This window comes from Artibeus jamaicensis, unplaced genomic scaffold, assembly GCF_021234435.1.
Source record: "Artibeus jamaicensis isolate MK-2021 breed Jamaican fruit bat unplaced genomic scaffold, CSHL_Jam_final scaffold_537, whole genome shotgun sequence".
NCBI classification, from domain to species: domain Eukaryota; kingdom Metazoa; phylum Chordata; class Mammalia; order Chiroptera; family Phyllostomidae; genus Artibeus; species Artibeus jamaicensis.
This window is the reverse complement of record NW_026522047.1, coordinates 19,842,663-19,869,490: the sequence shown is the minus strand read 5'-3', so window position 1 is coordinate 19,869,490 and position 26,828 is coordinate 19,842,663. Positions and strand designations below refer to the sequence as shown.

At 41.0% G+C, this 26,828-nt stretch overlaps 1 protein-coding gene across 6 annotated transcripts in view; it reads right to left on the bottom strand.

The window, feature by feature from the left end:
* DCLK2 (doublecortin like kinase 2) overlaps positions 1-26,828 on the bottom strand; it is a 137,935-nt gene that overhangs the window by 105,461 nt on the left and 5,646 nt on the right. For all 6 annotated transcript variants that reach the window (XR_008390246.1, XR_008390245.1, XR_008390243.1 and 3 more), the window contains exon 2: positions 9,453-9,787. Coding sequence is in view for 2 of the 6 variants with exons in the window: in XM_053658215.1 (XP_053514190.1) it covers positions 9,453-9,787 (335 nt within the window). In the remaining 4 variants the exon portion in view is untranslated. The remainder of the gene's footprint in view (positions 1-9,452; positions 9,788-26,828) is intronic.

Below are 26,828 nucleotides of genomic sequence, written 5' to 3'. Positions count from 1 at the left end.
GTATTCATGAAAGCTAGTTGCCCTGTTTGAAGTGTGATGTTCTTCCTTACTTTAAAAAAAAAAAAAACTGTAAGAGGTTCATTTTGAAATCCAGAAAAATCAGAGTTACTGGAAAAAAACAACAATACAGACTCTAGCACTAGTTTTCTCCACAAAGTAACTTTCGGTTTCGATTTAATTGCTTACTTTTCTATGAGGCAGCACCCTAAGAATGTGGATAACCGTGGTTAAGCTTAGCTTCTGCTCTCCAGAGAAGCCAATCAATGACTACAAGCCTGAAAATAAACACTTCCCCCCAACTAGAGGGAACAGAGGAAAAGAGGCTGAAGCAGAGCTCCTTAAAGCTGCGCTCTGATCTGCAAACGAGCTGATCATACACAAAGTGCTGAGTCGGGCCGGAACTGAGAGAGAAGGGCACAGATTTCAACAGGTTCTGGAAAATTAGCAAGCTGGACTAAACAGTCTTCTGTATCAGGTACACATCCTGAAGTACGAGACTGGGTTTGCACCCATCTCTGGTATTACCACAAGATATGATGAATAAAATGATTCTCTCACGAAATCCAATTAAACTTGTGAAGTTATATATATTTCATCCTCACCCAAGGACATGCTTATTGATTTTAGAGAGAAGGGAAGGGAGGTTGAGTGAGAGGGAATGAAACATCAAGGTGACAGAGAAACATCGATTGGTTGCCTCCTGCATGTACCCTGACTGGCAACAGAACCCACAACCCAGGCAGGTGCCCTAACTGGGAATCAAACCCATGACCTTTATTCTGGACAACATTCCAACCAACAGAGCCACAGCAGCCAGCGTGTAAAGTAGCCATCAACTGACCCTACCAAGCATCTACTTCAAATAATCCTGACTCGATTCTGAGTCAAAATGTCACAAAGCAAACATTACCTGAATTCCCTAAATACTAGTAATATGCTCATAGAACTCTTGGCATCGACAAAGGTTATAAAGCAAATATTAATTGAAGCATTAGGTCTTTTAGTTCAAGATTAAGTCACACATCTGCACTATTTGCTAAAAAGGTTTCCTTTTTGTTCTCCCTACCAAGCTTAACAATTTCAAGACTAGTCAGCACTGGCCTCTGATATAAAACTGATACACAGATCAACTGCCTTTTCTCAATGAACTATTTTCTGGAGGAGAAAGTAGCAAAGGTAGAAGTGGTAAGAGGAATGTGGGGGGGGTTCACTTTCACGGGAAGTATGTTTTTTCATGCAACAAATTAAGTATAGCCACTGTGGCTGGCTGTCACAGCTGACCCTCACCAAGTCCATCCCAGCTGCAGAACTACTGGGGCCCATGCTGGTGGTGCTGCCAGCTGGGTCCGCTTTCTGTCTACCGCTTTCACAGTATCTCTCTCAAGCTCCCAGATACTTAAGTATCTCTTCTAGTCATTGACCTCAAGGACTCTTTTCCTAAAGAAAGGATGTGATCCAAAGCATGTAAAAATCTAGTGACAGCAAGATGATTGGAGACTAAAAGAATGAAAAACTAGAAAGCCAAATGCACAGCAATTGGTTAAATAATGATACATCTAGCCAATGCAACATTATTTCGTCAAGTATGAATTATGAAGATTACGTAACATGGAAGAATACAATTATTAAGTGAAAAAGGAGAGGATACAGGATTACACACGAAACCACATTATATAAAAATTATGTTTACATGCATATTGAAAGTTCTTCAACAAAACTGTTATTAGTGGTTCCCTTAAAGAAACAAAATGAGGTTTGGGAAGAACGGCAGATGTGAAAAGAAACATTTACTTTTTGCATTTCTGTCAATGGTTTATATATTTTTTCCTAGTAGAAAGGTACTGATTTTACTTGAGTAGTTTTCTCTTAAGGAAGAAAAAGCATGTATATACAAATATAGATAGGAATACTTTATTATAAAAGCAGTGTTAAAATAGAATGTGCATTTATTTTTCCTCTATTTTCTAAACTTTTTGCGATGTCATAGTTTTAAATTTTTTTCAATAAAGTCTATGAAATCTGAATCACCTTTTTGTCAAGTATATAATCATTCCTTGACTTTTTTTTTCATTTTTCAGACCTTACTGGAAGAATAATTTTACCACATTTAGATAAACCCCAGGTAACACTGCATCACCCTAAACCCTTTAGAAAACTTGAAATGAAATAACCTGCTTAGTTCACTAGTTACTGTCCCTGCTCCTGACGACTATCACCAAGGACACCCACAGAGCCGACCCCAGGGGCTCAGTGCACAGCTGCAAGGAGAGTGAGGTCTAGGACCACACTCCCTGGGTGTGAATCCAGCTCCGACAGCGGCCCGGCTCCACGGGGGGCGCGGTTTTGAACAGGTTACCGGATTTCTCTTTGTTCCAGTTTCCCCAGGGTGAAATTCCCTCCCTCTCAAGGTTGCTGTGAGGATCACTGGGGAAGGCTAACAGAAAGCACGGTCCCAGCGCCTTACACAGTAAGTGACTGGCCTTTATTAAGCTGTTAGCTATTATCTTAAGCACTGTGAAATACATAAAAAACATTTCAATAATTATTACAACCACTAAAAGTACATTATAACAAAAGTGAAGTGAATGTAGCACAACCCTTATGCTCCGTGCAGTGCTCTAGTTCAGACAGGAAAAGAATAAAGAAACAGCAGAGTTCACAGTGATGTCTTCTTTGTCCCACGGATGCCTGAACTGCCTAATTTGTTGTGAGCGAACATTATTTTCCTTAAACATCTCTTATGTAATTTGCAACCGCAGTAACTACAAACAGGATTCTAGGGTTTTCCTGCAGTTTCCCACTAAAAAAGAGAAAATATTTATTAGAGGTCGGGGGAAGTACTTATACAATGGATACCAGAACGGCAAAACTCAAACTTGACTTCAATAGCCCTGGCTGGAGTAGCTCTGTGGATTGAACTCTCCAGTCTGAGCGCCAAAGGGTTGCTGGTTCAATTCCCAGTCAGGGCACACGCCTGGCACATGCAGGTCAGGTCCCCTGGTGCAGGGCACAGTAGGGGCAACCACACATTGATGTTTCTCTCCCTCTCTTTCTCTCTCCCTTCCCCTCTGTCTAAAAATAAATAAATAAAATCTTAGAAGAGAGAGAAATTTAAAAAAAACTACTTCAACAAAGTCCATCCATCCTTCCTTTGTTCCTTCCTTTCTTTCCATTCTTTAGATTACTTTTTGAAAAGAGGTGTTCATTAAATCAAAAACAAAGATTATTAAGTGTCCCCCAACCCTTTCTGCTTAGATCAGAGATCAAAGAACAAATGGAATGTTTTCTCCCTTTCTTTACCTGGACTTCCCGCTGCACTGAAAACCCCCACCAGTTACTCCTTTAGTCTGCTGATTCCTGACTGGGAGAGTTTTCCATTACTTGAGACAGGTCAGGGCGACCCACGCTTCAGAGGTATGAATGCAAATGCGACTACTTAGACAAAACAGTTTCTGGATTTCTATTATCCACAAAAAAAAAAAAAATGCATGCGTTGGGAGCAATCTGAGAACAAAAATCAAACTCTGTCCTCAGCTACTCCAAGGAAAAGTTCTATCAGGATTAAATGAATTGTAGAAAACATTTTTGAATAGATATCAACCATCTGATTTCTATGTAGCAATTTTTTGAGAAGAAATTGTTTTAAATAAGAACGGTTAGGTAGATCATTACGCAAAAACGAACCTTTACTGGAAACTGTGATGCCAGAAAAGTTAAAGCCAGGTACAAAAAATTTATATTATGCTTCTTGCAAGAAACTTTTATAAAAGTGAGGACGGAAACCTTCAAAGACCCCAAGATGACCGATAAGATGGAGGCCCTCCGTGATCCCAAGGAGAACCCGCTGCATGTGGGCACCCTAAGGCTGGCAGTGGTCCCAGAGTCTGGAAGTGTTTTACCCCCAAAGCATCAACTGCCAGCAATTTCTGAGTCTGTTTTGCCTCTGCCCATGACAAGAATCAACTTGTTCCAAAATTCCACTAAATATGTTTCTTTTATGTTAAAACTCTGCTGTTTCTGGGAAAGCTAAAAGTTAGAATTTTTTACACATGTGGACAAAATCTATATTTGGACCTTTCAGTCCTTTAACAGAATAAAGATACATTTTTTAAAAGGAGTCCCCTGCTGCAGTTTATTATAAGAAAGTCACTCTGACTTTTGAGATTTAAAAAACTAAACCTCGTTGTCCACAGAATTCCTTTAACTTAAAAGCCCAAGGTTTCACTGGTAAAAGAAAGACAACAGTGAAGCATTTAATCTAAATTAATTGTGAGTTTAAAAACTTTTTTAAGAGGAATGTCGTGACTTACCTTTATGGATCATTTTTTTTGTATAAAAAATGAAAGCCACGCTATCTATAAATATTACAGGTGTGTTTCGTTCCCACTGATAATCATGACATCACTTTTTAGAGTATTAAATACTTAAAACTCCACAAGAGTAAATCATGATTTTTTAGACTTCTCTTTTTTTAAGCTTCCTTTTTTATTTTTTAAAATCTTTTTAAATTTAATTATTGTTCGAATACAGTTTTCTGTCTTTTACTCCCATCCCAGCCCACCCCCCAAGACTTCCCTTTCAGTACATGTCAAGCCACTTGGGGTATCTTCATTTAACCCTCTGTGAAGCCGTACCACCCAACTGTACACAAGGCTCACGCGACCAAGACAAATAAGTAGAAATCCAGGAAAATAAAGACTATACACCATGACATTCTAGCACACTTGCTTCCACTAGATAAACAGTGCACAGGCTCTGAGGAAATCTGTAAGTGCTGAAATAAAGTTTAGCATGTGGCCTAATTGATAAAGTTAATATTCAAACAACTATCATCTCCTTTTCAATCCTTTCACTTACTTTACACCCGATTTCCTGCATCTGGGCACTGTTGACACCTCGGATTCCAAAGAACGATGCTGTGTCTGCCGTGTGTGCTGTGGGATGGTGAGCGACACCCCTGGCCCCAACCTAGTACATGCCGGTAGCAGCCTTGTCCCCAGTCCCGACAGCAAAACATGATTCCAAATGCTGTCAACTGTCCCCAACAGCAAAAATGCACCCAGTGGAGAGCCACTGCTCTACATTAAAGAAAACCCAAGAGTGAACATGGATAAAATCCCTTGCTCTTACTTGAAGCAACTTAAAGAGATATAAAATGTATGAGTCAGCTGTACAACTAACCAAGTCAGACCCTGTCATGGAGTCAGCACTACGGGAAGGCGTGACCATCCATCTGGCAGAAGAGAAGATTCAAGGGACACTGTGTTACCTGCACAAATGCCACTGGCACACATCCCTTAAAACTCTAACACTGGTATCAGGATGGAATCGGTGCCTGCTGGTAACGAACTGCCTACAAATTGTTGAAGATCAGCTTGATTCCAGATGAAAACAGCCAATCTGAGTAGGAAGGAACATAAAAGTTAAGGAAGATGGACCAAACTTTTGTGCAGGAGCAACTCATTAACAGATCGGAGTTTTTTCTTACTCCTTTCTCTTCAACCAAGCAAAGCTGCCCTTTCTTAGAATTTTCAGAAAGCAGATAGTTTTCTGCTTTCTGAAAAAAATCAATGTATAAAATACCCATAAAATCAACTTATAAAATAAAATCGAAGGAACACTGCCCATTTAAAGATCTGCATTAATCTTAAGCATAAGGCAAATTTTTAGCCTACGTCAAAGCAGGATTTAACATCCCCTTTATAATAAATATCAACTACAAAACAGATGAAACAGCAAGTCCACCGACCATACAGATGTTGAATCAGTGCCAGGAAAACTACAGCTTTGAAGGACACCTGGCACTCTGAAAATACCACGTCCGAAGTTGTGTCTGTTAAAAATAAACTATATTATTTTTTCCAAAGAAGTTTGATTAGGAAGTTTAAGAGTATCTCTTTTGTTTCACAGGAGAAATAATTTTAGACATAGACGGTGACAAAAGGGATGCTTGTAGCATTTTACAGCCACATGCCAAAATTTCAAGGATTAAGTCACAATGTTTTAATTGTTTTAAACAATCTGATTGAAATCAGTCTTCATTTTCTTCCTCAGTGCTTGAATTTTTGCTTTTTAAATAGACATGAGAGAAAAGTAGTAAAAATCAAAACAGCAAGTACTGGATTTGTGATGGCAACAATAATTGTGTTTCCTTCTGAATTAGTTTTTAAAAAAAATACTTTCCTTTTCTTTCTTCACACAAAGTTGAAACCATACTACAGAAGGGTTTTTTTCTTGCTTTTTTTCACTTAACATTATCCCATGTCTTCATAGTCCCCCCAAAACAATTTTCACTGGCCACTCCTATGAATTCAAATAGTAATATATTGAACTGATTTAAAATTGCTTCCAGTCTTTTGCTCATATTTTTGGGATGAATTCTCATGCATAAGTATGTTCACATCTCAGGTTATTTAGGATAAATCCCTATAAGTTAGTTTATTTATTTATTTGAAAAGTAAGAACATTTGTATAGTTGAACGAAACAAACTGCTTTCCATGAAGAATATGAAACTGATACTTCCATCATTCTGGGAGAAGGCCGATTCATTGCCCATTAGAAAATAACGGACATTTTCTCTTTCAAAAACATGTCAATTCTAAATATTAATATCTCATTGCTTTAATGCATACTTAGTTAGACTGAACTTTTTTATACTTAGTATTTATAATTCTACCTTTCAAATAGTCTGTCTGAGCTTTAATTCATCTCACCATTGAAGCACCTGTTTCATATTAAACTACAACAATATAAAAGTACACACCCTGGCTGTGATACCTAGCAAGTTCTGATTATTATGTTGTAACCAGCCTTTCCCTTTGTGATCTTCCCACTACTTTTATGCTTAGAAAATCCTTTCCCATTTCAACATATCTATTGACACCTTTTCCTTTAGTTCTTTTGTTTCCTTTTGACATCCATATTTTGAACACACCTGGAATTTATTTTTGGTATAGCATGAGAACAGTGGTTTAATATCTGGTAGCATGAGAGCCCGTTAATCATTATTTCCAAAAATTTCCTATTTTTCCAGATTACCTTTTAAAATCACTTTGTCAGGTAGCCCTCTTTCCACCTCCCCAAAACTCATTTAAATTCTTATTGAAATTGCTGTTAAACTATAAATAAAAATCAGGAAGAATGCAGAGAAGAACATTGAATACCGGTGCTATTACACCTCCTTACCTTAGACCTGATTATCACAGAAATACCTCCAGGATCTCATCTGAATACCAACACACAGACTTTTCCTCTGAGTTCTCTGACTCCCCCTCCATTTGCACTGCTAAATCCCTAAGTGAACACACATTTTGTGTTTTGTCAGATCCTTCTGTGACATCTTCTTACACAATAATCTTGTGGATTATATGCACGATAACTTTATCTTCTAGATCCCACGTATTAACATGGTTTCTTTTTTTAAATTAGTTTTGATCCGCACCTGAGGAGATGTTTACTGATTTGAGAGAGACATCAATTGGTTGCCTCCCATTCACACCCGCACTAGGGCAACCTAGGTATGTGCTCTGACCAGGGATCGAACCCACACCTTTTCTGGTGTGTGGGATGACATCCCAAATAACTGAGCCACCTGGTCATGGCAACAGGTTTCTTAATAGTGAGCCACCCTCTAACTCCTCTCCTAAATCCTACTCGATAGCAGTGCATTATCCTTAGATAATTTGGGGTTGCTTGTGCTTTAGTTAACATTTTTACATACAAATATTTCTAGTCTGAAGCCTTCTGAAGATAACTTTTTGGATAACTATAAAATTTCAATGAGTATTATTTCAATTACCAACTTCAACTAACAACTAGCATATTTCAATGCACAACTTCATTTCACTTAAGATTTCCCTGCAGAACATTCATTTGAAGATTTCCAAATCTGATTTTCAGTTTTTTTAAAGACTTATTTTTAGAGAGAGGGGAAAGGGAAGGAGAAAGAGAGCGAGAGAAACACTGATGTGAAAATCATCAACTGGTTGCCTCTAATACGTGCCCCAACTGGAGACCAAACCCACAACTGGAGACCAAACCCAGGCAGGTACCCTGCCTGGAAAACCAACTGGCGACCTTTTGCTTTGTCGGACAACACCCGACCCACTGAGCTACACCAGCCAGGGCACTGAGTTTCGATTTTTTAAATCTCATCTGCATGTACTGTTGATGTGACACATTATCTAATTGGTCATACATAGGATTTTTGCTTTTCCTTTTGTTGGACATCTTAAATATCTGTCTCTATAGTTACGGTCTTCCCTGTGTGCATCAAGAATTAGCTATTTGATTTACCAAATCTCCCGTCTTGTAGTCTAGTTAATTTTCCCTTACTTGCAGAGTAAATCTTACGGAGTTGTGGGCTTTACTGTGCTCTTTATTCTACCTGTAAAGCACCTATTTCCAATCATACTATGAACCTGTATTGGGGCAGGCTCCCTTCTAATCATTCATTTAATTAATTAGAAAAGTCACAACTTCACTATAGGGTACTGGAATTTTTAGAACCTATTTTTAAAATTTTGTTGATGAATCATAAAGCAACCCAGTAACTAGATCCAGTCTTAGAAAACTACTCCCCCCCCCCAGAAAACACTGTTTCAGTGTTTTGTATTATTCATTTTCAGCACTACATGAGCCAAACACTTCAAAATAACTTATTTTCGAGAGAAGAAACAAAATGAAATGAACAAATTGAATGCTGGAAACTATGTTTATACAATGTAAATATAAACAAGTTAACCTTATTGTAAATTAGAGAAAAATACCCTTCAGAAAGCACATGTTTCTTTTGAGGAAGGATAATCTGATTGTGGCAAAACTCGATATTTGTGTAACTGCTATTCATGCGTTCTTGCAATTTGCCCATTTTTTTTTAGCCCATTAGACTTCCCAGTATATTGTTACCATAAATTTGGCATGCATTTTCCTGTGTAATGTGTATATTTTTTTCAGAAATGCTGATTAATTGCCTCCATTCTTCCCTATGAAATTCATATGGACATTCCTATGAAAGCATTTTCTTTTAAGTGCATTTCCCATATTACGAGTGAGTGAGGAGGAAAGACTTTTCTAAAAATACTAAATATCTTTAATTTTGACCCCCATGGCTTACCCACACCCCTAATGACTCTACTAAGTCACCAGATGTCCTTATTGTTAAAAGAACATCCCACTTACACTTTTCCCTCAGTGGCTTATATTTCCCTTCCAGGGACCACGAGAAGTTTGGACAGATTTCTGTGTATGCACTTCTGACGTATTTGGGTAAAGAGACAGGCGAGCTGGTTATACTTTTCATGAGAAAGGCAAACAACACTCCCCCCACCCCCTCTCAAGTAGGACTACTGAAAGAACAACCAGCAGACTGCACGGCTCATACTGCCGAACACGCAACTGCCGAGGAGAGTTTAAAAGAAGGACAGGGAGCTGCGGGCTAGAAACATCTCACCTGCTTCCCGTCCAGTGTGCAGAGCCTCTTGACCACTCCTGAGTCTAGTTTAATGGCTTCGGTGATATCTGTTAAGACTTGTTCAAAGGAATGAGCAGTCTTCTTATTGAGAAGGATCCGCACGGCTTTCCTAGGCTTCACGCCACTCCGGATCACAGTCACTAACTTGGGTTTGATGAAATCTTTACTTTCCTTCACCTCGCTCTTCACCGAGGAGGGAGCTGCCGCGGCACGGGTTGCCCCACCCTTGATGTTCACAGACCAGTTCGGATTAGTATTTTTGGTGTAATCAACTTTACGAAATGGTTCGTTCGACGCACATACGTAGCTCTCACCTAAAAAGCAAAAATCAGTTTTATTAGCATGATGTCCCCGCCATGGAAGAACAAATGCTGGAGTCCCATTAAGTGGACTCCTAAATTGAAGAGGTCCACCATGAGAGGGGTTCACATCCTTCTCCTCTGGCATCTCCCGCCCTCCCTTTGTTTTTTTACGGCATCTAGATCAGTTTTAGGAATGACAGGCATCATAGAGTGAAAAGCACTAGACAAAGAAACAAGTCAGCTCTGGGTTTTGTAACCCAGATCGAAAGTGTCATCCTGCATAATTCCTCTACACTTTGGGTCTCAATATCATTATCTATAAAATAGAGTTGTTGAACCACATTATATTTAAAGGACTTCCTAGTTCCAAAGTCTATTAACTGATTTTTTTAATTTCATCTGGAAGAAATAATGGTATCACAAAATAATATATTCATGTACAGAAATTAAACTATTTTCCTCCTTCCAATTATAAATTCTAGTCCTAATCAAAGGGTAATCACTACATCTTCACATAGCTGACTAAATTATATTCAGTTATAGAATCATTCACTCAATTAATGAAGCACCACAAAAAGGAAGAGTTTTGACAGCTCAAAGAAATATACTCAGGCACTTCCAGCCAAGATGGAGGCGTAGGTAGAAATACTGTACCTCCTCGCACAACCAAATTTAAGGACAACAAAGATTTAGAAACAAAAACACGACCAAAATAAACAAAAAACTGAACTTTACAGAAGTCTAACAACAATGAACCATTCAGCCAGACTGGAAAGAGGGGTAGAGTCAGTAGCCAGCAGAGAGGGGTCCCAGCAGGAAAAAGCGGCCAGATTCACCTAGGCGCGCAGGCGGCAGTTGGCAGATCCCAGGTGTGGGGTGGCAACAGGCAGACCTCGTGAGGGCTCAAGGTGGCGGGCTGACCGCAGTCACACACTTGCGCACAGATAAACCAAGTGAAGGAGCAAGCGGTGAGACAGACCATGCAACCCAGGGCCCCAGTGATGGGAATTACGGCCTAAAGCACCAATTGGAAAAATTTTCAGGGATTGAGGTGCCAGGAGAGGCTTCCGGGCTCACAGGAGAGTTCGTTGGAGAGACCCACAGGGTCCTAGAATGTACACAAGCCCACCCACCCAGGAACCAGCACCAGAAGGGACCAATTTGCTTGTGGGAAGCGGCAGAGGGGACTGAAATCCGAGAGAGAGTGGAAAAACGCCACCTTTCCCTCTCTGACCCCGCCCCCACATACAGCATCACAGCCCAGCAGCTGGGTTGCCCTACCCTGGTGAACACCTAAGGCTCCGCCCCTCATACACAACAGGTGTGACCTGCCCAGAACCTTATGGCTCAAGCAGAAGAACAGCTCAAAGCCCCCAAGCCAATACTTATAAGTGACAAACAGATAGCCAACCTATCTGATGCACAGTTCAAAACACTGGTGATCAGGATGCTCACAGAACTGGTTGATTTTGCTCACAAATTAGATGAAAAAATGAAGGCTACACTAAGTGAAATGAAGGGAAATGCACAGGGAACGAACAGTGATGGAAAGAAAACTGGGACTCAAATCAGTGGAGTGGACCAGAAGGAAGAAAAAAATGACCAAACACAAAAGAATAAAAAACAAGAATTCAAAAAAATGAGAAAAGGCTTAGGAACCTCCAGGACATCTTTAAACATCCAACATCCAAATTATAGGGGCACCAGAAGGGGAAGGAGAACAACAAGTGGAAAACTTATTGGAACAAATAATAAAGGAGAACTTCCCCAATCTGGCAAAGGAAACAGACTTCCAAGAAGTTCAGAGAGTCCCAAAGAAGGTGGACCCAAGGAGAATACAAAGGCACATCATAATTACATTAGCCAAGATTAAAATGAAGGAGAGAATCCTAGAAACAGCAAGAGATAAGGGGACAGTCACCTACAAAGGAATTCCCATCAGACTGTCAGCTGATTTCTCAAAAGACACCTTACAGGCAAGAGGGGCTGGAAAGAACTATTCCAAGTCATGAAATCCAGACCTACATCCAAGATTGCTCTATCCAGCAAAACTTTCATTTAGAATGGAAGGGCAGATAAAGTGCTTCTCAGATAAGGTCAAGTTCAAGGAGTTCATCATCACCAAGCCCTTATTATATGAAATGTTAAAGGGACTTATCTAAGAAAAAGGAGTTTAAAAATGTGAACAGTGAACGGACAGCAAACTCACAGTTATTAACAACCACACCTAAAGCAAAAGCAAACTAAGGGGACAGCTAGATCAGGAGCGGAACCATAGAAATGGAGATCACATGGAGGGTTAGCAACAGGGGAGTGGGAGGAGGAGAAGGGGGGAGAAGGTACAGAGAATAAGTAGCAGAGATGATAGGTAGAAAATAGACAGGGGGAGGGCAAGAATAGTATGGGAAACGTAGAAGCTAAAGAACTTGTGACACATGGACATGAACTAAAGGGGGGATTGGGGGGAGGGGTGTGCAGGGTGGAGGGGAATGAAGGGGGGAAATGGGACAACTGTAATGGCATAATCAAGAAAATATATTTTTAAAAAAAGAAATATACTCAGGCATTTTTTCTTAATTAAAGAATGTGGATTTGAAATAATTTCTTTTCCCTGGGCTGGTGTGGCTCAGTAGTTTGAGTGCTAGCCTGTGAATCAAAAAGTCACTCGTCTGATTCCCAGTCAGGGCACATGCCTGGGTTTTGGGCCAGATCCCCAGCTGAGGGTGTGTGAGAGGCAACCTAGTGATGTATCTCTCACACATTGATGTTGCTCTCCCTGTCTTCCCTTCTCCCTCCCTTCCCCCTCTAAAGAGAAATGAAATCTTAAAAAAAATAAAATTAGTTTAAACAGATAACCTTTTCTACATCTATTTAAATGGCAAAGGATATTAAGTAGTTAAAATGATGGGTTCATTACAAACACCGTCTTCTGCTAAACTTTTATTAAGGAAAACAAAAACTATACTATTTGTCAGTTGGTTTACTGAGTCAATGTTCATTAATTTTATGTTCCAAAATTATATTGAAAAATACTTTTTCACCGAATGAGCATAATTGTATGTTTAAAAACCATAATTTTTCTTTTGGGAGACTCAGAAGTCACCCATTTCTTTAACCTCAACTTTTGGCATACAAAACGCTCTAAGATTTTCTTTAAGATATCTTCTAACTCAAAAAGAATCCATTATTTTTTCACTCACTGTATATATATCCTGCATCTATAATCATATATATTCTATATATAATTCTGTATCTACATCAATAGTCTCATTCTTAATATAATAAGTATATGATACAGCCCATAAATGCTATGAATGCTTAAAACAAAAATAAGCAAAAGAGTGAAAGAGAAGTCCTAAGGAACACTTATTAATACAAATGTTATATTTAACTATGATCAGGATGTTCTCAAAATCCTGATTACTGGAGAAGACACATGAACAACTCAGTAACAACTCAAGCATACAAATAGGTCAAAAAAGTAGAGTCGTCTCTTCAGTTTAAAGGTATAACTGAGCCCCTGTCCAAAAAAACTAGCGACCAATCACAGGCTTTAATGCTGCATCCACACCAGGAACTTGAAGTCTAGCCCAACCATCACCATTTAGAGAGTTTTTTCCTCTCTGTAGATTTATCTAAATCACTTTTCATAGTGTAATCATCTGAGAAAATATTATGTAACTCAAAATACGTATAAATTTAATAAAATAGAACTATATATCACATGTGTATACTAATGAGCAAAAATAAACAATTATGATTTTCTTTAAGTTTATAGCGGAAGCAACTCACACACCAAAAAGCTCTTACTAATTTTACCTATGGTAAAAATTCAATTGTTTGTTCTCATCCAAAATATTAAAATGAAATAAAAAAGAGAAACTTTAGCAAGAGAAGGTAATTTCTTTCTTTATTTATTTTTTTTTAAAGAGCAGAGAGAAGTCAGCTGGAGAAAAGCCTTTCCCAATACAAAGAGAAAAGTCAATGGTAAAAGGAAAGGAAACGAGAAATTTAATAGATTTCCGTAGACCCTGCGCAGTGGACACATCAGCCAGGACAGCTGCCTTTTACATGTGTCTGCGTTTTGCCTCTTTACACAGGTTTGGAATATCAGCATGAAAATAGGCAAAGGAAGCTGGTCTTTTCATTTGTTTGTGTGGTGACAGATACATTTGAACCCCCTTTCTCTCCCTCCCTCCCTTCCTAATGGTTCTATTTGAGATGCCCACATCAGCTCCCTGCTCTGTAAGTTTTGAACCAGGGCTGGCCCACACCTGCTAGACACAGCCAACCCCTTCTCCACGTCCCCAGGAGACACAAATAACAATTCATAGAACACTCCGCTGTGAAACCTAGACTCCCCTTCACAACATGCACTGAATGCCTACTATGCGCCAGCTCACATGTTAGGTACTGGCATGATACGAAACCCACTTTGGCATCCTTGGCATGCAACATTTCAACACGGATGCTCAAGACACGGTTTTGAGGTCAAACATGTGTTTCTTCATACTAGGCACATACAACTGCACAGCACGGATGTCATGCCTTGGCTAACAACAGCCGCCACAATACCAGGGCTAGGTTCCCTTGTTACAGCCCCACCCAGATCAGACAACCCGATTATAATTTTGTTACTTACACAGATTTGCCTACGGGGAGAGATCTACCTGTACGCTGACAAAAGCATTTAAGATTTCCGTTCCTTAGGCAGTTACAGCTCCTGTTGTTAACCCAAAGCTAAACTATCATTCTGTTAGATACTAGGCACCTACAAGATTGATAAGATGCAATCAGCCTCCTCGCAACCAGATTCATGCTGCAGTGTGGGTCCTTGTGGGAGATCTGTGACCTCCCCGCCACCTTGGCACAGCTCCCTTCCTCCCCATCCTGCAGAGCTACTCACTTCCTACTCAAATTCTTCAGCCAGACACAGGCGTCACCCGTCATTCTCCTGATTCTCTCCACACTGCACATCCTGACATCAAGTTCTGTCCATTCTGTCCTTTAACTACTTCCGAAAGTGCCCCACCTCCAAGCAGGCCCCCATCTCCAACCACTTCCCACTAGAACGACCTAAGAATGTTCTGTTTTCTGCTCATTCCTCAGAAATGTAACGTGTTTTCCAAATGGAAGTACATTTTATGCTACTGATATGGCTGCAAAAAGCATAAAGTAAAAGTGTATATACTGATATCATACATTGAATTTATTTACCTCTTAGTAATACATGATAATCCTGCACTTGGGAAAGCAAGGAGAGGATAAGATCTTATTAAAAATGAGATTTAAGGAGTTACAGATGAAAAATCAGTCCCTGAGGGCCAGAACTGCTCTCCCATCCATAGCTAGACTCAGTGCGCTTGGGTCGCACACTCACAGCCAGACCTGGGTTCTCCTGTGGAGTATGATCTCACGGAGTATCTATGTCAACCAAGTCACTCTGAGACTATGATACAGGGACACAAAAACAAGGTCATGGTGGAATCCATGCATTCCCAAACATTCTCCTCACATACTCAGTGAGTGCCTGCCACTGCTTTACCAATTCCAGCCTTTTCCTCCATTGAGTGTGTCCTCCCTATAAGATTTAATGAGATGCCTCGTTCTAGAAATGCCCTTCCTTCTGACTGCACCCCTGCTCCCTCAGATCCTCCCAAAATTATTCAACTGAAACCCCAATTCCAGGACAGCTCTGGCACTCTCTTCCCGAGATGCCCCATGGTATCGTTGTATGTCCATGCATCCTTGGGGCAGCGAATAGTAAACCCGACTGTAGGTGTGCTTCTGCTGGTCTTTGGCTGAAGTGAATTGAGATACATTCTCTCTTTAGTAACAGTTCTTCAACCGTAAGACACCAAGAGGAAGCCATTTTGGAAACCGTGGTCATGTGAATACTACGTACAAAGATTTTCCACCTGTACAGAAAGAAGAGGGACAGAAGCACACACGGGTCATACAACTTAACTGTTTCCCAGCACGGTACAAAGCAGAAAGTCTTCCCATTTCCTCTGAGATTCTCTCCAGAGGCATGGTTAAGGCTTTTGCCCACTGACGTTTGTTCAAAGACATTTTGTTTTATTTTATATTTTGCAGGTTGACAAAGTTTCCACAACTGTGTAATATAACCTGGGTACTCCTTAACCATTAATTTTCATCCTTAATCAAATCAATTGCCTCCTATTTAAGAGGTAAGAATCTATTAAAAACCAGGAACTTGCAAATTTCTTGTTCCCTGAAAACCTTCCTCCCTGCAAATACATGGCAGTCGGTGCCAATTCTTCCCACTGTTTCTCCCTTTTCAGTGATAAGGGCGCCTCCTCCTATTCAACCTTAGGTCCATCCACCAGGACTTGGGTCCTTTTCCTCGCCTCAGGCTGAAGAGAGCATTCTTCTCTTCTCCTCTGTTGAACTAGACAGCCCCCTCGCTACAGGATTATACACAGGATCTCCCACCTTAAATACACACACAGATCCTTCCCTCGTTCATTCCTCATCCCACTCAACCTGATGTGCTCTTGCTTTCGTTCACTCCCAAGTTAAAGAGCACTCCACAGAAGACCCTGAATATCCAAAACACTCTTGAGGAAGAGGAACAAAGTTGGAGGTATACGCACTACCTGATACCAAACTATAAGGCTAAAATAATTAAAACAGCATGGTACTGGCAATAAAAACAAAACACATAGAACAGTGGGACAGCACAGAGAGCTCAGAAACAAACTTGTACCAAACAGTCAATTAATCCACAACAAAAGAGCCAAGAATATACAATGGAGTAAACATAGTCTCTTCAACAAACAGCACTGGGAAAACTGGACAGAGACATGCAAAAAAAAAAAAAAAAAGAAAGAAAGAAAAAGAAACTGGACCACTTCCTTACACCATACACAAGAATAAACTCAAAATGAGTTAAAGATTTTAATGTAAGACCTAAAACCATAAAACTCTTAGAAGATAGGCAATAAATTATTTGACATTGCTTTTAGTAGTATTTTTGGATATGTCTCCTTAGTAAGGGTAGCAAAAAGACTAAACAAATTGGACTAAACCAAAGTCAAAAGGTTTTGCACAGCAAAGGAAACCATCAACAGAAAAAAAAAAAAAGCAACCCACTGACTGGGAGAAGATACTTGCTTATGATATAGCCCAAAAGGGCTTATCACAAAAATATATAAAAACTCATACAACTTAACAGCAAAAAAAAAACCCAAAATCCCATTAATCCCATAAGCAGAGGACCTCAGTACACATTTCTCCAAAGAGGACATACAGATGTCCAAATGAAAAGGTATCATATCATATCTTTAGTCATACAGATAAACACGTGAAAAGATGCTCAACATAACTAATCATCAGTGAAATGCAAGTTAAATCCACAATGAGATATCACCTCACATCTGTCAGGATGGCTGTCATCAATAAGTCAACAAAAAGCTGTTGGCAGTGATGTGGACAAAGGGGACCAATTGTGCCCTGTAGGTGGGATTGCTAATTGGTGTAGCTACTATGGGAAACAGTCAGTAAAAATTTGAACATAAAACTACCATATGACCCAGCAACCCCACTTCTGGGTATTTATCCAAAGAAATCAGAAACACCAATGCAAACGTGCATCCCTATGTTCACCGCAGCATTAGTTACAATAGCCAAGATGTGAAAGAAACCTCAGTGTCCATCAGCAGACAACTGCAAAATGAAGATGTGGCATATGCACACAGTGGAATATTACTTAACCATAAAAAGGATGGAATCTTGCCATTGGTGACAGCGTGAATGGACTCAGAGGCTATTAATGCTAATTGGAATCCATCACACGGAGAAAGACAAATGCCATATGATTTCACTTATATATGGAATCTACCCCAAAAAACGAACAAACATAAACAAACTCATAGATGCAGAGAACAAACTGAGGGTTACCAGATGGGAGGAAGGTTGAGGAACTGGGTGAAATTAAGATATACAAGTTAGAACTTACAAAATAGTCCCAGGGTTGTAAAGTACAGCATAGGGAATATAATTAACGATATTGTAATAACTATGTATGGTGCCAAGTAGATACCAGACTTATGGGGGGAAGATCATTTCAAAAGTTAGATAAATGTTTAATCACTGTACTGTGCACCTGAAAACTAATATAATATTGAATACCAACTGTAACTGAAAAATAATTTTAAAAGATTTAAAAACACTCCTCCCCCATTTTTATTTTCCTACTTCCTCACCCAGTATTTGCTCTTAAGCCACCGTGGCGGCACCTCTCCTCCCTGTCCTCCACTGGCTGAAACGCTGTTTGCCCTGACCCCTAAGTACCTCTCTTCTAACTGCTACGTGCAAAGTACAGCTTTGTAATTTCACTTGGTGTTTTCTCAGGGCATGGAACACCAGTCACGATTCTCCTCCTGCAGACCCTTTCTCGTTAGCTTGCACGGCCTGATTTTCTTGGTTCTACTTACTCAGATTGCTCCCTCTCAGTCTGCTTGGCCATATGCTCACCTCCCACCCATCCAGGCATCCCTCACCCAGAGATTCTCCACGGGCAGTTGTATCCACCCCCCCAGGCTTCAACCAGCACCCACACCCTGATGTTCACGCAGTGAGGACATCCCCAGCCTCACTCATCCTCTCTCTGGAATTCAAGCCACAGAACATTTCTTCCAAATAACCTACGGATATCTCACATGCTGTGTGTCTAAAACTAACTCCATGCCCCACTACTGCCATCCTGACCTCAAACAACTTCTTGAATTGCACAATTCATTGAATAAAATCACCACGTACACAGTAACATAAGCAAAAACCAAGACTCTGCTTCTCTTCTCTCTTTTTCCACATTCAGCAGAATTGGCAAAACTGTCCACTTTGGTCTAAGCACCCCTGGGAGCCACCCTCATCTGCCTTCCCTCATCCTTCCTGACTTACAGCAGTTAAACTCCCTGCACAGGCCTCGCCTCCTTACCCTCCACACAGCTGCCCCAGCGAGTCTCATGCAATGCAGACCTGGTGTCCCTCCCCCACTTCCCAGCCTCTACAGTACAGGACACACTCCTCAGCACACCACCCACTTCCAGCCTCATCTCCCGCCACTTACCCACCGGTTTCCAAGTTAATATCATGCCAGTCTATTCGCAATTTCCTTCCAAACTCATTATACGCTCTTACTCATTCCTCCTTATCTACCCGAAACAACCTTCCTCCTCCTCCTCCTGCCTTGCCTCTCTTTACTGACCTGCAGAATTACTTGCCATGGACTTGGGAACAAAGCAGTAGAACCTTCACATGCTGCTGGAAGGACTTTAAAAATCGGCTCAATCACTCAGTAGTAAATACTCTTTAGCTCAGTGGATTGAGCGCGAGCCTGCGAACCAGACAATCGCGGTTCGATTCCCAGTCAGGGCACATGCCAGGGTTGTAGGCAGGTTCCCTGCAGGCCAGTTCCCAGCAGGGGACGCACGAAAGGCAACCATACATTGATGTTTCTCTCCCTCTCTCCTTCCCTTCCCCTCTAAAGATAAATAAATAAAATCTTTAAGAAAAAACATTTAATTAAAATAAATAAATAAATAAATAAATAAATACTCTTAACCTCTTTTTTCTGTCAATAAGTTGATGACATGTTATATGACCCAGAAATCCACCCCCAGGAAACCAACCTGGAGAAATTAATGCATATGAGCACCAAAATATACATATTATCTCTCTACAGCTTTAATAATTATCTCTGTAGCTTTATGGTATATTTTGCATTTTTATTGGTTGCATATAGTTTGAGTTTTATGCATATGTAAGACCTATATGCATATGTATACATATTTATAAAGTCTTATATTTATAAATATTTAAGTAACAATGTAATTAAAGTCATCAAAACAATACTGGCCTTTTGCAGCTTGGCTGTTACATTTTTACACTGTTTCCATTTTTAATCACCCAAACCTTGCCAAAGTTTGAGAAGCACTGCAGTCTTAAGGATATTGAAACTGAGAGAGACCTTCGGACTGAAATGTGCCCCTCTAACAATTTTAGCAAATAAACTGGGGTATAATGAATAAAGGGTCAGCCCTTTATTGGCTCATCATCTGAGCAGAGGTAAAACTTTCCTCAACTTACTTTCCCCAACTTCAGGAGAGACTTTCCCCTGCCTCCTTTGAACCTCTGGGAGATCTAAGAGGAAGACTTGGCCCCAGTTTTAAGAAAGGGACTGAGAATGAGGATGGCTTGAAAAAGCTTCAGGGCAAGTGATGAAGGACTCAGAAACCAGATATTCGTCCAGAAAAGAGGTGATGTTCAGCAGGTGGAGGGAAGAGGAAATGGTACGGAAAGCCCAGCCACTGGTTAGAAACTTCTAAAGGGCTGCGTGTACAGGCAGGATGAACCTCCTGTGGCTCCAAACAAGGGGGGTATGGGGGCGGGGGAGAGTTACAAGGACACAGCATTTGCTTTGTGGAGGACCACTAACTATTTATCAAAGAGCCGCTGCATGCTAGAACTCTCTGCTCAGCATTGTATGTGCCTTATAAGGTTCCTGTGGAATCTTCTGGCTACTGGCCTTGATCACTAAGCTATGAATCACTAAGAGATGAATTTACACTGGGTTCTTTATCAAGGTCTTTCTCACACAGAGGCTGGAGGAACATTGAGGAGGAACAGTAGTAAGTTTCCACAAGTCCTTTTTTCTTTCAATTTTTAGCAAATGGAGCAAAAGACTGTGAAGTAAAAAGACCCGGATGATGAGCAAGGGTATTGGGAAAGCAAGCGTCAATCACCGCCTTTAAGAAAAAATTAATTACAGGCAAGAAGGGTCCAGAAAGAAGTATTCCAAGTCATGAAATCCAAAGACCTACATCCAAGATTGCTCTATCCAGCAAAGCTTTCATTTAGAATGGAAGGACAGATAAAGTGCTTCTCAGATAAGATCAAATTTAAGGAGTTCATCATCACCAAGCCCTTATTATATGAAATGTTAAAGGGACTTACCTAAGAAAAAGAAGATAAAAAGATGAACAGTGAAAGGACAGCAAACTCAAAGTTATTAACAACCACACCTAAAACAAAAGCAAACTAAGAGGACAGCTAGATCACGAGCAGAACCATAGAAATGAAGATCACATGGAGGGTTAGCAACAGGGGAGTGGGAGAAGGAGAAGGGGGGAGAAGGTACAGAAAATAAGTAGCATAGACAGTAGGTAGAAAATAGATAGGGGGGAGGGCAAGAATAATATGGGAAATATAGAATCTAAAGAACTTGAGACAAGTGGTCATAAACTAAAGGGGGGAATGGTGGGGGAGGGGCTGTGCAGGGTGGAGGGGAATGAAGGGGGAAATAGAACTGTAATGGCGTAATTAATAAAATATACTTAAAAAAAGAAAAAAAAAGGAATTAAGATCATGACTATCAGCACCTGGGGCAGAGTAAGTGCTCAATAAAGGCTCATTGGTTTTTTATTTACAGAAAAAATTACATTGTTATTCTAAAATTAACCTAAAGTTTGTAAAACATACATAGTGAAGGAAGAGATAAATCAGTGACAGTATTTTAAAACTTCTACTGTGATACATTTTAGTTGCAAATGATTAGAACTTAACCAATATAGAAACAAAAGGTAATACAGTAGGTCATAACGACGCATTCTTTTAGTCACTTTAAGATGTTAGTAGATGTTATAGTATAATCACAAGTACTTAAGTGGATCTCTCAAACCACCACTTTCTTATACTTTCAGCCTACAGGGAACAGCTTCTGACAAAATGCACAAGACCAGTCCACCGCTTTAGGCCACAGAAGGCATGGCAAACAGAATACAATACTCGGGATTAGAATAAAAACTGTAGCATGTTTTAAGGGATGAAAATTCTAGCCTTAAAATACTTCCAATTCAGAGAATTTTAAAACGTACTTGATCGTATTAAAACTATATATGAAACAACTTTGTAAGGACATTGCTTAAGAATAAGTGCCAAGGACAAACAAAACTAAGTATTGGCTAGGTCAGAGAACAACCTCAGAGCAGACACTGAGAAAGCAAGGGGCTTAGAGCATCCCTGGGGTTTAAACACCCACACAGAAGCAGTAAAGGTAAAAGAACAGGAAAGGTACAGACATCTGAAGAAAAGCATCAAGTCAGGCATCTCAGACACCAGTGAACGTGATACATTTTAAAAATACATTGTATCATTGTTCTTGAATAAGTATGTATTTAAAAACTGAAAATATGAAGGGGCAATGAATATTTGATTTTCACATAAACTTACTCTAATGTCTGCCAATCTGCCAATCTAGCCAAGTATCCAGCTGGCTGTCTTAATTAATTACGACAGATTTTTTAAATGCCTATATCCACCTATTCCCACCTTTAAAAATATCTTATATGTGGCACAAAAGTAATGTTAATTACCAAACACCATATGCCAGAGGTATCTGTAGCATGGGATAAAGAAACAAACGAGAAGACTACAGACAGGCCAGCCCTCACTGGGCTTGTGATTCCCCTCTCCTGAGAACATTCTATGAGGAAGATCCTTTCACAGGTTCTCGGGGGTTCTAAGGACTTGAGCTAAACCTGGGTAACCACATCGGATCAAAAAAATACCTGGCCAACTTTTACAGCAGAACACGGAGCCTCGCAGAGCCAGAAGTATTTCCCAACATCACTGAAGTTTAAAGGGGAACAGGGCTTCACCAGTTACCTAACCTGTCGTTCATCTACCAGATGAAAAATCTGAGGTCGAGTCCAGCAACTCTGCAGGATCTGAAGGCAGAGACGCTACTTCGCAGGTGTCCAGGGGGTGTGTGTTATTTCAGAAACCATACAGGGAACACCCTAAAATTTATTTATGCCTATGGTGACTGATGAATGACCCCCATCTTCATTTCCTGATACAAAATGGCCCAAATGTAAACCTCGGGTGGGGGGGAGGGGTCTTACAGGTTTGAGCACATAGCAGTTAAAAAGACAGCAGTTCAAAAGCCAGGGAGAAAGGCTTCAACTTCCAGCCCAACCTCTTAGAGTTAGTTCAAGGGAGCAATTTTCTCATCCTCTCTGAGCCGCAGCTTCCCCATCTGTAAAATGGGGGTGATGACGCAGCCATATCTCACAAGATATTAAAAGGGGTAAATGCAACGAGACACGCAAAGTCCCTCACACAATGACTGCATAAAAACATGTGATGAGGACTTCCGGCCAAGATGGAGGCGTAGGTGGAAACACTGTGCCTCCTCCCCAAACCAAGTTTAAACACAACAAAGTTTTAGTAACAAAAATGCAACCAAAACACAGAAAATTGAACTATATGGAAGTCCAACAACAAACCATTCCGCCAGACCCGTAAGAGGAGCAGCTCCTCCGTAAGAGGAGCAGAGCCAGCAGCGGAGGGGGTGGGGCAGGAAGGATCCGCCACACCAACCCAGGTGTGCAGGCAGCTGTGGGCGGATCCCAGGTGTGGGGTGGCATCAAGAGGACCCAGTGAGGGTGCAAGGCAGCTGGCTGACAGTGGTCACACATTCACGTGCAGATAAACCAGGCTAAGGAGCCAGCAGTGAGACAGACCACGCAGGCCCCAGAGGCGGGAAGCGGCAGAGCAGACCTCCATTGTCCCTCTCTGACCCCGCCCCCACAGACAGCATCACAACCCAGCGACCTGGGTCGCCCCGCCCTGGTGAACACCTCAGGCTTCGCCCCTCATACGTAACAGGCTGGACCTGACCAAACGTGGCTCAAGAAGAACTCAAAGCCCCAGAGCCAATAACTCTAAGCGACCAAGAAATAGCCAACCTATCAGATGCACAGTTCAAAACACTGGTGATCAGGATACTCACAGAACTGGTTGATTTTAGTCATAAATTAGAGGAACAAATGAAGTCTAAACTAAGTGAAATAAAGGGAAATGCACAAGAAAACAATGGCAATGGAAAGGAAACAGACTCAAATCAAGGGAGTGGACAAGAAGGAAGAAAAAAATGACCAAACAGAAAAGGATGAAGGGGGACTTCCGCCAAGATGGAGGCATAGGTGGATGTGCCGTGCCTTCTCACACAACCAAGTTTAGAGACAACTAAATATTAGCAACAGAAAACATAGCCAGAACACGGAAAATTGAACTTTTCGGAAGCCTGTTAACAACAATTTCTTCAGCCTGACCAGTAAGGGGCGAAACCAGCGGCTGGTGAAGCGGGGTTGCACAGGAAAACTCGGTCAGACAGACTCAGGCGCGAATCCAAACGCGCAGAATCCAGGCGCAGGGTTGGACCTAGTGAGCGACAGAGTGAGCCACCAGGCGAGCGACCGCGGGGGAGACAGCGGAGGAGCGGTGCTGCGTGTTGACTGTGGTCGCGCATTTGTGGGAGGGCGGACAGGCGAGGGAGTGGGCGGTTGGACCGGGGCCGGCGGGTCCCCGTGGCAAGTGGCAGTGGAGGGCGCCGCCATTTCCCTGCTCTGACCCCACCTCCACATACAGCGTCATAACCCAGCGACTCAGTGGCCCGGCACAGGTAAATCACCTAAGACACTAATCCTCACCCAGCTGTGAGAAACAGCAGAGGGGGTCACCATTTCCCCGCTCTGACCACACCCCCACATATAGTGTCACAACCCAGCGACCTGGGAGTCCAAGGCACTGCTTCTCACACTTAAAGGGCCAGAACAGACCAAAAATGTCACAAGAATATCTCAAAGCCCCAGAGCCCATAGATCTAAGCGATAGCAAAACTCTCAGATGCACAGTTTAAAACACTGGTCATCAGGATCCTCACAGAACTGGTTGATTATACCAACAAATTAGACAAATATATGAAGGTGAAACTAATTGAAATGAATGGAATTGCACAGGACACCAATAGCAATGAAAAGGAAACTGGGACTCAAATCAATGGAGTGGACCAGAAGAAAGCAAATAATGGCCAAATAGAAAAGAGTCAAGAAACAAGAATTCAAAGAAATGAGGAGAGTCTTAGGAACCTCCAGGACATCTTTAAACATTCCAACATCTGAATTATAGGGGTACCAGAAGGGGGAAAGGCACAGCCACCAGTGGAAAACTTATTTGAACAAATAATAAAGGAGAATTTCCCCAATCTGGCAAAGGAAATAGACTTCCAGGAAATCCAGGAAGCTCAGAGAGTACCAACGAAGTTGGACCCAAGAAGGAACACACCAAGGCACATCATAATTACATTAGCCAAAATTAAAATGAAGGAGAGAATCCTAGAAGCAGCAAGAGCTAAGGGGACAGTCACCTACAAAGGAGTCCCCATCAGACTGTCAGCGGATTTCTCAAAAGAGACCTTACAGGCAAGAAGGGGCTGGAAAGAGGTATTCCAAGTCATGAAATCCAAAGACCTACAACCAAGATTGCTCTATCCAGCAAAACTTTCATTTAGAATGGAAGGACAGATAAGGTGCTTCTCAGATAAGATCAAATTCAAGGAGTTCATCATCACCAAGCCCTTATTATATGAAATGTTAAAGGGACTTATCTAAGAAAAAGAAGTTAAAGAAACATGAACAGTGAAAGGACAACAAACTCACAGTTATTAACAACCACACCTAAAACAAAAGCAAACTAAGAGGACAGCTAGATAAGGAGAGGAACCATAGAAATGAAGATCACATGGGGGGTTAGCAACAGAGGAGTGGGAGAAGGAGAAGGGGGGAGGAGGTACAGAAAATAAGTAGCATAGACGGTAGGTAGAAAATAGATGGGGGGGCAAGAATAGCATGGGAAATATTGAATCTAAAGGAATTGAGACACATGGTCATAAACTAAAGGGGGGATAACGGTGGGGATGGGGAGGTAGGGTGGAGGGGAATGAAGGGGGGAATAGAACAACTGTAACAGCATAATCAATAAAAAATTTTAAAATAAAAAAAATAAAAAAAAATTTTTTTAAAAGATGGAAAAAAAAAAAAGGATGAAGAAACAAGAATTCAAAAAAAAAAAAATGAGGAGAGGCTTAGGACCTCCAGGACATCTTTAAACCTTCCAACATCCAAATTATAAGGGTACCAGAAGGGGAAGAGCAGGAACAACAATAAGTGGAAACCTTATTTGAACAAATAATAAAGGAGAACTTTCCCAGTCTAGCAAAGGAAATAGACTTCCAGGAAATCCAGGAAGCTCAGAGAGTCCCAAAGAAGTTGGACCCAAGGAGGAACACACCAAGGCACATCATCATTACATTAGCCAAGAATAAAATGAAGGAGACAATCCTAGAAGCGGCAAGAGATAAGGGGATAGTCACCTACAAAGGAGTTCCCATCAGACTGTCAGCTGATTTCTCAAAAGAGACCTTACAGGCAAGAAGGGGCTGGAAAGAAGTATTCCAAGTCATAAAAACCAAAGACCTACAACCAAGATTGCTCTATCCAGCAAAGTTTTCATTTAGAATGGAAGGACAGATAAAGTGCTTTTCAGATAAGATCAAGTTCAAAAAGTTCATCATCACCAAGCCATTATTATATGAAATGTTAAAAGGACTTATCTAAGAAAAAGAAGATAAAAAAGATGAACAGTGAAAGGACAGCAAACTTACAGTTATTAACAACCACACCTAAAACAACAGCAAACTAAGAGGACAGCTAGATCAGGACTGAACCATAGAAATGAAGATCACGTGGAGGGTTAGCAACAAGGGAGTGGGAGAAGGAGAAGGAGGGAGGAGGTACAGAGAATAAGTAGCATAGATGGTAGGTAGAAAACAGACGGGGGGAGGGCAAGAATAGCATGGGAAATATAGAATCTAAAGAATCTGAAACAGGTAGACATAAACTAAAGGAGGGGAATGGTGGGGAGGGGTGTGCAGGGTGGAGGGGAACGGAGGGGGGAATAGAACACCTGTAATCGCATAATCAATAAAATATATTTTTTTAAAAAAATTTTTAAATGTGATGAATGGCGGTAACGCTGAGAAAAGAATCCCCACCCCTTAGCGCAGCTGTTTATTTCATCGGAAGAGATAAAAACCACAGTGCTGGGAGCATGAGCAGGTGGGGTGAGGAGAGACCTAGCTAAGAGCTACGGACCCCTGGAGCCCCCAGCCTGGAAGACAGTGGTG